Here is a 14,579-nt window from a genome sequence, read left to right on the forward strand (position 1 = left end):
AGAAGCCACCACAATGAGAAGCCCATGCACCACAATGAAGAGTAGTCCCCTCTCGCCGCAACTAGAGAAAGCCCACACGCAGCAACGAAGACCCAACGCAGCCAAAAACAAAAAATAAATAAAATTTTTAAAAGATCTGTAATCCCGATTATAAAAAAATAAAATAAAATAATTTTTTTAAAAAATTAAGAAAAAAAGAGGAAACAAGGATGAATCCCAGTGCCATTTACCGGGAAAGATAAAGAGGAGAAGCAACTCTGAAGAAGAATGAAAAGCTTTGTCTTGGATCTGCTAAGCTGAAGAATTTTAATTAGAGATGTGAAGTAGACAATTGTCGGAGTCAAGTTTCAAGGAGAGGTCAGGGCTAGAGATACAATTTTGGGAGTCACAGGCATCTACACAATGATTCAAAAGGCATACAATTTGATGACATTAGTGGAAATCAGCAAAGAAGACTAGACTGAGGATGCAAGTAAGGTAGAAGGAAAACCAGGAGTGTGGCCCAGAAGCCAAAAAAAGGGTTTCCAGCAGAGGGGGTGGTCACTTTCTATCTAACCTTAATGAACGATGAACACTTCTTAATGCTAAACAAAAAGTTTGCAAAGGACAAGAACTATTTCTTATTCATCTTGGCACCTTCTGCTCTACACACATCAGAAGTTCAACTCATGGTTACTGACTTAATGATTAGTAAGAGGGTCACAAATGCCCCCAAGTGAATGGCATTTGGGCAACATCTCATCTTTCTCAAGGTATTTCAGTCTGTAGCCAGATTTACCACACAATACCCCTTTCTAATAAATAATGAAAATTCTCGTTTAGTCCAAGTTTAATCATCTCAACTATTTTCTCATTGCCATTTCACCAAAAAACAGCATGTCCATCCATCAAATTTAGCAGCAATAAGAACAGTGCCAGACACATAGCAGGTGCTCAATAAATATTAGTTGGATGAATAAACGGACAGGGTAAGAGAGAGAAAAGGAAAGAGAAACAGTCTCTTATCCTACAGGATAAGAGAGATAAAATGATACAATAATTCTCTATGGATTTCATTTAACATCATATTTTCCTCAATAATTAAGACTATGAAGGAATAAACTTAATAAACTTAAAGAAATCTATTAAGATAGTAAAATCATCAGAGATTTCCATCTGGAAACAATAAATCAGTATTTTCTAAGTTCAATTTTTTTTTAAGTAAATATTTACTCCCAAACCTCTCATATCCCTATAAGTAATTCATTTTACACAAAAAGATATGAAATAACCTTCCAAAGCCTAACAGAGGATTCAGGAGCTGGAAGAGAAAAAACATTCCCAAAGACTGTTTGAAAGTAGATTCATTCCACTTTTAGTTCAAAGAATTTTAAAAGAAACCCTGGTACTAACCAATACAGTCGGCCTTCCATATCTGCAGGTTCCGCATCCACAGATTCCACCAACCACAGGTTGAAAATATTCAGGAAAAAAAAAAATTCCAGAAAATCCCAAAAAGCAAAACTTGAATTTGCCATGCAGGCAATTATTTACTTGGCATTTACAGTGTTATTAGGTATCATAAATAATCGAGAGATGATTTAAAGTATATGGGAGGATGTGCATAGGTTATAAGCAAGTACTACCCATTTTACATAAAGGACTTGCACATCCATGGATTTTGGTATCCAAGAGGGTCCTGGAACCAATACCCATGGATACCAAAGGAAGACTATTCCCCGAAAAAAAGTCGAACATCCAAAAAACAAAAGACAGAAGTGCAGAAGAACTTGACTATTGAGTGAACTTTACCACTTATAATTTTTCTGCTAAGAACTCAGAAATTAAAATTCTGAAATACCTGAGGCACCGTAAGCATCAGAATACCACTGAGACTTCGGACCAGATGGAGAGGTTTCCTTCATACGATCAATCACATTTTCCGAAAGCTGAAAAAGCAACGTCAAAATAAAATCAATTATAAAAGAACAAGAAAGAAAACAGTACAGTAGCATCCAAGTAATTCAGCCATCCATATCAGTATGTATAACAAATGCCCTGAAGAAATTAGACTAAATCTAATAGCTATAACACTAAAAGCAAGTAAGAACAATTTTAAGATTTCAAGATGCACCCCACAGCACTATTTCATTTCTTCTAATGCACTGCTAATTGCTCATTATAAATAACTCTTTTCCTCATTTTATACTGTGCACTAAATTGTAATCTCTGAGAAAATGTAAGCCATCAGAACTCCTTCGACTTTCCTCCCCTGTCCTACAAATTAAGCTTGCAGCAGGCCTTAGCTCCTTCTTTCCCTCCAGCCCCAAATGAAATGGTGTCCCTCCCTCCCTCCCGTTCAAGGCTAACCACAAACAATCCCTCTTTCAACAGATTTCATTATGCACCAACTGTGTGCCAGCCAACTATGGGTGGCTGAAGTCATCAAGGTGCTTAAAGTCAAGAAGAAACAGACAATCATCATGCATTTAAATATACTGTGAAGGATGTTACTTAATGCAGTTGGCCTGTAATGGAAGAGCTGAGAGCACAATGGGCAGATGGGCAGGGCATCTAGACAGGCTGTGGGAGTGGGGTTGAGCCGGGGGCTGAGAAGGATGAAGAGTACTTAGAAAGAGGAGGAGTAGGATAAGAGTACTCTAAGAAGAGAGTACTGCATGAAGCTATAGTTAAGCAGCAGGGCTTATCAGCATAGCAAGGGGAAATATCAAGCAGGCAGTTGGCAACAGGGCAGGGGCTCTGAGGAACACTCAGGCTAGGAGATTTGAGAGTCATCAGCCCACAACACCCCCCACCCCGCAACTTATCAGATCATCCTTTTTTATTTTCTTCACAGCACTTACCACTATCTGATTCTTTCTTGTTTATTGCCTGCCTTTCTCACTAGAAAGAAAGCTCCAGGAAAGCATGGATTTGGCTGTCCTGTCTAGTATTATATCCCCAGAGCCTCAATAAGCCTGGTTAAATGAGTGAATGGTTAAATAAATGAAACTATATGAATGAATAAAAGAATGGCTGAAGCAGAAAGCTGAGGAGGGGGCTTAGTGAAAGGGAAGGTGAAGAGGGAAATAAGATTCTAGATTTTGAAGACTCCTAGTAAATCCTTCAAGTTAGGGAGTTGAACTAGATCCTGAGGACGGCTGGGCACTACTGAAGGATTTTAAGCAGGGTAATGACACAATCAGACTTGCATTTTAGAAAGATCACTCTAGCTACAGTGTGGAGAACAGACTGGAGGGGGACAAGAAAAGAAGAGGACCCCTGAAGGACGCTAAAGGACCAATTAAGAAGCTATTAAGCATATGTCCACACAAAGATTTGCCTGGGAATGTGCAGAGCAGCATTACTCATAATAGCAAACAAATACCCATATTCCAGTGAATGGATAAACAAAACATATATCCATACAATGGACTACAATTCATCAATAAAAAGAACTGAAGTTCTGATAGATGCTTCTATATGGATAGACCCAAAAAACAACTAAGTAAAGGAAGCCAGACACAGAAGGCCACATATTGTATAATCCTATTTACATGAAATGCCCAGAAAAGGTAACTCTATACAGACAGAAAATAGATAAGTGGTTGCCTAAGGCTAGGATAAGAATGGAGATTAACTAGAAATGGACATGGAGATTTTATTGGGATGATGAAAATGTTCTAGAACTGGACTGTGGTGATGGTTGCACAATTTTGCAAATTTATTAGAAAGCGTTGTACACAGAAAACAGGTGAATTTTATATGTAAATTACACCACAATAAAGTTGTTTTTAGAAAATAAAAAACACGTTCCAGGGAGAACACATTCAAAAGATATTTAGGATTCAGGGCTTCCCTGGTGGCGCAGTGGTTGGGAGTCCGCCTGCCGATGCAGGGGACGTGGGTTCGTGTCCCGGTCTGGGAGGATCCCGCGTGCCGCGGAGCGGCTGGGCCCGTGAGCCATGGCTGCTGAGCCTGCGCGTCCGGAACCTGTGCTCCGCAACGGGAGAGGCCACAGCAGTGAGAGGCCCGCGTACCGCAAAAAAAAAAACACAACAACAACAAAAAAAAAGATATTTAGGATTCAAAATGGCTAACCTTCACTGAGTGCTTATTATGTGCCAGGCACCTACACTAAACTAAGCACTTGACCCACTTAATCCTTCACAACCCTGAGATACTTTTATTACCTCCATTGTATAGGTGAGGAAACTGAAGCAAAGCCAGATTAAATAATTTGCACTGGACCTTACAAGTTGTCAGCAATGCAGCCAGGATTCAAACCCAGGAAGTCTGAGTGTCAAGGTCACAGTCAGCTGTCTCCTTCACTGCCAGATTCATTGTCTGACTAGATGAGGGCGAAGCAGAAATCATCAAGAAGGTTTCCAGGTCAAGTAATGGGGTGATCCACCTCCCACATCCTTAAGAACCTTCTTCCAGTTTCCACTTCCTTAACACACCACTATCTGGCTTGTAACCCAATACAGCAGAGAAAGTGTTCCAGTAAAAGTCACCACTGATCAAATAAATAACCTTCTATATTTATGTTTATATAAATAAATCTTTTTTATTTATACTTATAAAGCACCTAATTTATATGACTTCCCTTTGCTCACTCCCCTCTTCTGAAAACCCCTCCCCTGCTTTTCCAACATCCCTTCCTGCTTGTCCTAGGACTCTGGCTGAGTGTTCTCTCTTCTGCAGGCCTCCCCTCCCCTTGAATGCTAGAGGTCCCCACATTCTGTTCCTTGCCTTGATTTTCTTCTCACTCTACATGCTCTTGTTGGTACTCTCATTCACTCCCTTGATTTTTTAACTGCTGTTGATTAATGAATGAATTCTAAACCATTATCTCCAGCCCAAGAGCTGTATCCCAAAAGCCAGACCTAAACACTTAATTGCCTAATGGACACCTCCCCTGGGACAGACCACAAGCGCCTCAAACCCAACACGTCGCAAGCTGGATTCACGTTTGCCAAAAATCCCTTCTTCCTCTTGCTTTCCTTATCTCATTAATGACACCACCTCCATCCAGCTTCTAAATCAAAACATAGGACTTCTTGACTCTTCTCTCTCTTATTCTCTTAGCCATGACTTCCTCAACTCCTGAAAGTTTAACGAATTCATCATCTCTTCTCGCATCCCATTTCCCCTGCCCTAATTCATGGCACCATTAATATTCCTCCTAAAATGCAAATCTGAATATGGTAATCCCCGTTTCAAATCCTTCAATAGCTACCTCTGTTGACAAGAAAGTCCTGATTCTTCTGTGTGGCGTTCAAGACTTCCTCTTCATTTGGTTATGGCCTAACTCTCCAACCTCAGCTTCCATAGCTTTTCCCCCAAGACCTCATACCCTGTTCTCCACCCACACTGGCTACTTGTTGCCATCTCTTTGCCTTTATACATGGCTACATTGCCTTCTCCCTGGGCCCCTTGGGAGAGAACTGCCTTTCAAAATTCAGTTCAAACATCCTAAAGCCATTTCATTCCAATTCTGCTTACCCAACGCTACCCTTCTTGTGCCCCACAGGTACCTTGCACAAATTTCCAGTGCAGTGCTCCAGTGACAGAACAAGCAACTGCCTTTCTGCAAAACTGTGAGCTCCTGTATTAGTCATTCAACAAGGTTTACTAGGCCAAGCACTAATTGAGGCCCTTGTGAGACATCAGTGAACAAAACAGTTTGTACCTGAACTGTTACTTACATCTCATGACCCAAACCAGAATGGAGGTGAGACAGTAAAGGGAAAGTCCACAGCTCAAAAGTTGTGACCTTTTAAGGAAAAACCATGACTCCTTTCTTGGAAGAGAAGTGGAAGTTTGGAAGGAGAGTGCCAAGGGACTTTGCTTTTCTAACAACTGACAGCCACTGAGACTGTTGCTGCAACTCATCTACAAAGCTGAGCTACATCTTAGGAAGAACCCCTCGAGACTGACTCCAATCCTCTCAATTCACAAGTGAGAAAAAAGAGGTCCTGAGTAACATCCAGCTACTGGCAGCATCAGGACAGCAACCAGTAACCCCCATTCTCTAGTCCAGTGCCTTCTCCACTATTAAATAATACACTCCTTAATCACACACAATAAAGTAAAAATGTATCACTTCCTCTTAAAGAAATAAAATGAGCCTTATTAAGTTTTAGAATCTTAAATCTATTTTAACTGATATATAATTTATATAAAGTTTACTCAATATATAAGGTAATATACTGCATAATATACATTTAATGTACCATGTTAACATAGTATGCTGTAATGTAAATATGTATATTTTATATTACATATGATATATACTATGTATTATATCATATAATACATATGTTATAAATGTAATAATAATTTACGTGTTTAAAGCTAATATATATAAAGCTAATTTGACATATATAATTTCATATGTTACAAGAAGCTGGCCCAGAATAGAGGAAGAAGCACTGGTCACCTACTAGCTATATAACCCTCAGTGGGCCTCACTTTCCTCATCTGAAAACAGTGAAAATAACACCTACCACTGCAGTTACAGCGGAAGGATTCCAAGATGCACTGCAGACTACAACATGCTACACAAATACCTGGCAGAGTTATTACTAACACAACTCCAGCCATTAGGACTTCAACAGGTCATTCATCTCGGTTCACGTTCGTCAGCTCCGCCCAAGTTTGTAATGAGCTCCTTCTCTATGTGGTGTATGAAGACAAGGCCTACAGCTATTGCCAGAAGCAGCTGCATTAAGTCCTGGTCCGAGTATATACGGTGCCCGTTTATCCCTCTCTACGCTCTTTGCATAGTAAAAGTACAAGTCTCTTTCAATATAAACATTAATTATTTCTTATTTCATTGTTAACTTTTTATTTGTCTGGCTTATCTGATGCTTCAAAACTTGTACTTAATGTCAATCAATTCAAAACATTTCCCAATAAGGTCTTTAGTTATACCTCAGTAAATTGATAAGCATGTCATCCAAGGAACACAACTCATTTTTTAAGTTGATAAACACGTTGCAGAGTTGCCTTGAGAGTCAACCTCTCTTTTTTGTCCTTAGAATCGTTCACACATGTATCCTCAGGCCCTCCCAAAGGAGCACCCATGGAAGCCTGCAGTTGCATCTCTGCCTACTCAAGCAATCTACCCTCTCCCCAGTCCAGTCACAACTATGCTGACAGAAGGCAATAGCTGGGCTATACTTTGTATCTCAAGCTGATACTCACTGAACTGACCTCCCAGCTGCAGTAATAAGTTCAGGCCTGCACTCTCACCTGATCTCCTCTGTGAACTGGGGGACTCGCTTGTGAAGCAGCTGACAAGATTTAGGGATGCTGGCCTGGGTTATACACACAATATGCAGCTGGAGAACAACTCTTCTTTGTGATGCAACCTGACCCCAAAAGGGGTCAAAGGTAAAACATAAGCTTCTGCAAGAGCTGGACAAGCAGCCTCTGTATCAGCAGCAACTTCTTTAGGAAACATCTTTCCTTAAACAGGGTACGTCTTTCAGAAAATCTTTTTTCCTATTTAAAGATCTATACCTACTATACCTGGTTTCCAGACATCTCTGGAATCTCCACCAAGGCAAATACCAAGTGCAATTTACAGAAATTATTTGTAGCAAAGAAACACACACATTAATGCTAGAATTATGCCCTGGGGTCCATGGATTCTGGAGTCTATGGATTAATTCCTCAATGGTATGCAAAATTTTCTGCTTATTGCATTATTCTGGGTAGAGTCCATAGCCTACAGATTTACAATAGTCTGTGAACTAAAAGTTAAGAACCACTGTTCTAATATAAGGGAGAACGAAAAGAAGAGGGCCTGCCAGCAGAGCTGAATTCAGTTCACTGACTTTGATTATCCACCCTATTCTCTACTGCTCCTGAAGACAAATTTAAGTAAATGGGACTTGCCAATTTCCAGTCTGTACTACACCCCATACCAACACGTGCCCCAGAGAAGAGGAAAAGGTTGTGTCATCTTCTATAGTCTTCCCAACCACCTTGGTTGGTCTTATCTAAAATCAGCACAAGTACACCACTCAACAACCCAGAATCTAGTATTTTCTCAGAAACAAGAGACTGCGTGAGATGGACAATGATAAAGTATTTCTACTTCCAAGGAACAGAGTAAAAGGAGGAAGAGAACTCCTTTTTAAGTTGCCCCTCTCCAAGAGGCTGAGATAGGAACCGCATGAGACAGAAACAAATCAGACCCTCACCTCCATGATAGGGTGCCTTCAACTTCTTCCAGGTGTTTCTTATCAAACTGATTGAAGGACTCAGACCCACTTTTCTCACTTGGTCCTCTTTCCATGTAACACAGGTCATTTTCTTTTCACTACCATTTCAACACAAAGGCTTCAAAAACTGCCACTATTATTTGGAAGACATTACTCCCTAATACTTACTTAAGGGGGACTATTCTATACTATCATATACACATGTATAATTTTTAGCTTATGTCTGTAGATTATCACTTGTGTTCTTTGCATTTGTTATTAGTGGAAAACATGAACTTCTACCGTCTATATGAAAATCCTAGAAAGCTTATCATGGTAAATATATACGCAAGAGATTCATGGAACCTAAAGTGGAAAGGGACCAGTCAACTACTCCAACAACGTTCCTCAGGAGTCCCAACTGACTGGATTTGTAGCCTCTGTTAATGGACCCTCTCCAGGATCCTCAACCAAATCCCACATGAAATAACTTAGGGGCTCTCAACTGCTAATACTTCCCAAAGCACAGCTTGTGTTCCACCTCAGTATCCTTGCTACCATAACTGGCTCCTGTGAATTTCAGCTTGCAACTTCATGGCCAGTTGAAGAGATTAGTTTATGCCTGGAAAGCATGATAAATATTACTTTGAAAATGATATTCATCGAAGTTGACATTTGCTCTGGAAGAGTTCACTCACAGCTTTGATGTTTCAGATAAACTTGTGAAAGACTGATTGGAAGGCACACTTCCTAAGCAGGCACAGCAGGTGCTCAGAAACGTCCTATTAAGCACATGTAATATGAGTAATCAAAATGCTTGGTCTTTCCATCACAATAAATTTATTTTAGGCTTGGGAGAGGAGGGCAAGGCAAGAGGGTGGCCTTTCATCCAACCCATGAGTTCAAAGTTGGAATCAGGTGTAAGAATACAGGTTATTTTATGGAAGGGGGGAGGGGGAACTGTTGACTGCTGAGGATAAGCGGAAAGAGAAAACCAGGACCCAATAAACAACATGAAAATAACACCTGGTGAGAAGAAACTTTAAACTTAACATTGTAAGTCCTTTAATTGCTAACTGCTGAGGATCTCAGCAAGAAAAATCTGGAAAAATGTGATCTATTAATAAATGCAGCCTAGTTACTGAAAACCTTATGTTGTTTACTCAATATTACCCCTTGTATATTAAGATAAATGAAGATGAAATTACTACCCTTATCAGTGGAACCCAAAATTGGTTTTCCATCAGCGACTGAGTCTGCTGCATTGTTGGCACACTCTTTTTTTTTTAAATTAAAGCTTTATTGTTATGAAAAAAGGTAACCACAGGTGATATGGTCACAGTGGTCCAAAAGGAAATGCTCTAAACATAGAAGCAGGAGGCCTGGAAAAGTGGTGTACACAGAAGTAAGGGAAAAGTATAAAAGAAACAGGAGTTATTCTCTTCATGAGAAACTAACAAAAGGGGTCCAAAGAGGGCAAATTTGGTAAAGCCAAAAACCACCAGAGAGAAACACATGTAGTGTGTTTAGGTGTTACTGTTAAGGTGAACACATTTTCTTTTAATTTTTATTGTACTTGATTTATAATATTGTGTTAATTTCTGCTGTACAGCAAAGTGAATCAGTTACACATAAACATATATCCACTCTTTTTTTTTTAGATTCTTTTCCCATATAGGCCATTACAGAGTATGAGTAGAGTTCCCTGTGCTATAAGCAGGTTCTTATTAGTTATCTATTTTATATATAGTAGTGTGTATATGTGGCACACTCTTATTCTTACGAGTGATGGCATAAATGTTAGAACACTGGGCATATCTGGAATGTCTTCCTCAGCCAAGCTGAACTAACCTATTTGCAATTCAACCCTGAAGTGTGGGCTTCATCAGCACTATGCTTCAATTAACTGAGCTAAAGACACTGGCTCACTCATGACACTGAGACTTCCCCTCAGGAGAAACAAAAGGACTGTTTCAAGCTGAGAAAAATATAAAGATCAGCTTAAAAACATCTAGGGCTTCCCTGGTGGCACAGTGGTTGAGAGTCTGCCTGCTGATGCAGGGGACACGGGTTCGTGCCCCGGTCCAGGAAGATCCCACATGCCGCGGAGCGGCTGGGCCCGTGAGCCATGGCCGCTGGGCCTGCGCGTCCGGAGCCTGTGCTCCGCAACGGGAGAGGCCACAGCAGTGAGAGGCCCGAGTACCGCAAAAAAAAAAAAAAAAAAAAAAACTTCCTGAGGTCAAACTGCTTTATTTACTAGGATCAGGCATCATACTTCCAAAAATGTGAGGCTCCAAATTCAGGTTCAGCAGAGAGTGTGTTATTGAAACTAGTGCTGGTATGCTGACACCCTAGAGAAAAATCAAGTTTTCAGTTAATGTATCAAGCATATTCAGGGAGCATTTAAAAATTCTCTCCAATGTCTTGGACAGAACAAAGTGTACTACTCCTAGTGGTACAAAAACTTGCAATCCTATCTCAAGGTCTATCAGGCTGGCAGACCCTAGTCTTGAAGCCACTGGGCCTAGTCCAAAACTCAGGCACAGCAGGCCACAGAGAAGGGGCCTGGAAAAGACAAGATGTCAAGTGAAAGAAAAGTGAAGGAGGGAGAACGAGAAGTCACCCGAGGCAGGGCCGAAAAGTGTGTGTGTGTCGGGGGAATGGGTGCTGTCAGTGGGAGAGTACTAAACAACAGAGTAGATAAAGGGTTCCTTAAAAGGCCAGTTCATCCTGAGAGAGGCCTTGTGGGCAGTGCAAAAGCAGGCTTTGGATCCTGAACCCAGGAGAAGACAGACAAGCCCCATTTCACAGATGGGTACAGTGAGGAAGGGGTTTCAAATAAAGTCCCACAACTACTGAGCAATACAGTCTACACTGGACTGTGAGCCCTTGGAGGATCTAAAGCAACCTGGCATCCGCCAGCCGCCCCAGCACAGTGCTCAGCACTTGGCCCACGACCAGCAAATATCTCTGAATGGATGTCCCACGTCTTGAAAAACTTCAAACTTCTTTGCAAAGAACTCAGCTTCAGGCCGGACAACACTGGGGGGCCGGACGGAGGAAACCAGGCTGAGCGGAACCCGGAAAGGCCAGGTCCGAGTCCGAATACTGGCCCTCCGCCCGCCCACTGTCACTCACCCGGATGCCCTTCACCACGGTAATGTTCTCATTCTCGTCCGCCTCGAAAGTGACCCGGCGGGTGCTGGCCGTCCCGCCCATGGTTTCTGTTTCTGCGCCCGCAGACACCTAGCGCGGACCCACAAGCACCACAGGCCCCGCGCGCACACAAGCGCGTGGACAGGCCCGGACTCCAGCTTTCCACAGGAGGAGCAAGGCCACGACCCCAAGAAGCAAGGAGAAGCCGCCGGTCGTGAGCTCCCGCCTCCTCCGGTCACGCGCCACAACAAATATGCCTCCGATTGGTCGAGGATACGAATGGCCCGCCTCTCTTCGGGAGGGGCGCTAAGATTGGTTGGCGCGGACCCGGATGCTATGGCAACAAGTGGTTCCTGACAAGGTTCCCGGAGCCCACTGGGTGTATTGGGAATTGTAGTCTTGATCTGGTACGATGGGTGCTGGTACTTTCTCGTCCTTATACCGTGAGCGCCAGAGGAGCATCGCCTTGTGGGAGTTGTGCTTTTGACTGCAGAAACGGCATCTAACTGGGCAACTTTCAAGGAAGTTCATTCATCTGACAAAGCACGCTGTGAGGATAGTATTCTAGAAGTTTAGGCCAGCGAGTTAAAAGATGTAATCTCTTTCCTAAAGGAACTCACCGTTTAATGAGGGAGATGCACTCTCCCAATAGAGCCATTCCTAGATTCCTGTAAACAAATCCCCGAGGCAAAACGTAGCCTTTATTTTAGTCTTAGCCAGTAAAAATTACAAAAAAAAAAAAAAAAAAACCACCACTGCATTTGGCCTGTGGCTTTATTTCATGAACTATGTACTTTTTCTTTTTTGTAAAGTAAAATTTTAAATATGGTTTTCAAATCTGCATGTGAGAAAACAGAGAAAATTATTTATTAGCACCAAGCATGCAGAGCATTCACTTTTGTGTGTCTCCTTCCACCTCAGTTACATAAGCTAGTTAAACCATAATAAGAAGAGGCAGAGAAAAGTGATTGCCAGAGATGGTGTAAATTCGTGGAGGAATTAAAACTGCATCAGAAAAAGTTGAGTTTTATTTTGGAAAGTGTCTAGGTAGTATGTCACCTCTACAAGATACATAAATAATGTTTCAGTTGTCTACATGCACATTTAGAAATTATTTTTTGCTAAATATTCTGTGACATGTATAAATTTACCCATATGACCTTAGTCTTACAGAGGCATATGTAGTCTCTTTAGAAATAAGGTTAGTGATGGTATTATCTTCAGGTAGTCCATTTCAACATTAAAGGCAGCCAGCCACAACACAGCATGCATCCTCTTATTACAAAGGTATACACGAAAATGCAGTCACATTTTTGAGCTCCAGTTATGTGCTGATTTATTACTATAGAAATCTTTAGGGCAGAGACTATGTCTTTTTCACCTCTGTATCCCCGGTCAGTGGCAGAGTATTGAGTTTATTACATGTCGTCATTTTGTTCTTTTCAACATATACATATCCAAATTGTACGATGCTACTTTGCAGTTTTGAGACTACATGTTACTTTGTACCTGTTCTCAAGTTGTATAATATGTTTCAACCTTCTTTCTATAGGAAACTAAAAATCCCAGGAATTATGTTTTTTATTTCTTTGGGACCTCCCCTCCACAAATATACCCTCCTAATTATACCCCAATATATAGCATGTATTGGAGGTTCTACATAAAACAGATGCACAATAAATTCTTACCAAAATAACGAATTACAAAGAAAGAGTTCCTTGGAGGGAGTAGAGAGGTGAAGGAACAGCTAGTTACCTTGAATATACTTATCTCCTTAAAATATTAAATGAGTTCTTTCAACCAAATAAAGATGATGTAGGCTAACCATGAGAAGGTAGTGATGAGAAGGTAGTACATAATACAGGAACATGTAAGTGGTCTTATCAGGCAATCTAAAAATACTTTAGATATACAATAAAGTATTTTTAACTGTAGTGGATTTTGAAAGTCCTCATCACAAGAAAAAAAAGGTGTAACTATGTATGGGGAACAGAACTTAGCTAGACTTACTGTGCTGATCATTTCACAATATAGACAAATATTATGTTGTACCCCTCAAAATAATATAATGTTGCATGTCAGTTATACCTCAATTTTTAAATTTTAAAGATTAAAATACTAGAATTCATAATCCATTCCAATCAACATTACAAAGAAACCCTCTGAATTTAAAAAAAAATCTTATCTTGGATAAACGCCTACTATAACCATAGTATTCTATCCATATTAATTACAAAGCCAGGCCATTCCTACAGCCCCTTCTAAAGAAAACTTCTTGAGGTACCCAGAACCTGTGGTCTCCCTTTCTCTCTGGTCACAGCTTATTAGTGATCATCTAACCCAAAGGCAGCGTATATTAGCCAGAGAATTATGAGCTAGAATGTGAAGCTTTGCCCAAACAAAAATCATAGCTAACACTTGAGACAATCAGATTCTCTGTATCTTTTTTCTTTCTTGCCTCTATTTAAACTTGAAAATTCAGAGCACAGAAAAAAATAGCAAAGAGAGAAGCTGTGATACTGAGTAAGACCATGAGGCAAACTAAAGATAGGTGGAAACAGAAATTGTAAGGAGAATTAAAGGTATCCATATTGGAAAATAAGTACAACTATCTCTATTTACAGATAATGACATTGTAAATAGAAAAGTCCCAAGAAATCCACTAAAGTCTATTGGAACTAATTTTTTAAAAGTTCAGCAAGGGGCTTCCCTGGTGGCGCAGTGGTTGAGAGTCCGCCTGCCGATGCAGGGGACACGGGTTCATGCCCTGGTCCGGGAAGATCCCACATGCCGTGGAGCGGCTAGGCCCATGAGACATGGCCGCTGGGGCTGCACGTCCGGAGCCTGTGCTCTGCAACGGGAGAGGCCACAACACTGAGAGGCCCACGTACCGCAAAAAAAAAAAAAAGGTTCAGCAAGATTGTAGGATAGAGGGGCAACATACAAGAATCAACTGTATTTCTATATACTAGCAATTAACAAGTCAAAATTAAGAAAACAATTTCATTTATACTAGCATAAAAAAACATCTCAAATGTTCATTAACTAATGACTGGATAAAGGAAATATAGTGTATCCAGACAACAGAATATTATACAGCAATAAAAAGGACTGAAGTACTGGCATATGCTACAATATGCATGAACCTTAACAACATTATGCCAAGTGAAAGGACAGACACAAAAGACCACATACTGTATGATTCCATTTAAATGAACTGTCCAGAAT

General features: G+C 40.8%; 1 protein-coding gene across 2 annotated transcripts in view; it reads right to left on the bottom strand.

Moving 5' to 3' along the window:
• CHCHD3 (coiled-coil-helix-coiled-coil-helix domain containing 3) overlaps nt 1-11,580 on the bottom strand; it is a 288,144-nt gene extending 276,564 nt beyond the window's left edge. For both annotated transcript variants that reach the window (XM_067747054.1, XM_067747053.1), the window contains exons 1-2: nt 11,334-11,580; nt 1,841-1,928 (exon numbers count right to left, since the gene is read on the bottom strand). In XM_067747054.1, coding sequence (XP_067603155.1) covers nt 1,841-1,928; nt 11,334-11,414 — 169 coding nt within the window. In that variant the 5' untranslated portion in view covers nt 11,415-11,580. The remainder of the gene's footprint in view (nt 1-1,840; nt 1,929-11,333) is intronic.
• Between the last annotated feature and the right edge of the window lie 2,999 nt (nt 11,581-14,579).

The sequence above is a fragment of the Pseudorca crassidens genome, chromosome 8, assembly GCF_039906515.1.
Source record: "Pseudorca crassidens isolate mPseCra1 chromosome 8, mPseCra1.hap1, whole genome shotgun sequence".
NCBI classification, from domain to species: Eukaryota; Metazoa; Chordata; class Mammalia; order Artiodactyla; family Delphinidae; genus Pseudorca; species Pseudorca crassidens.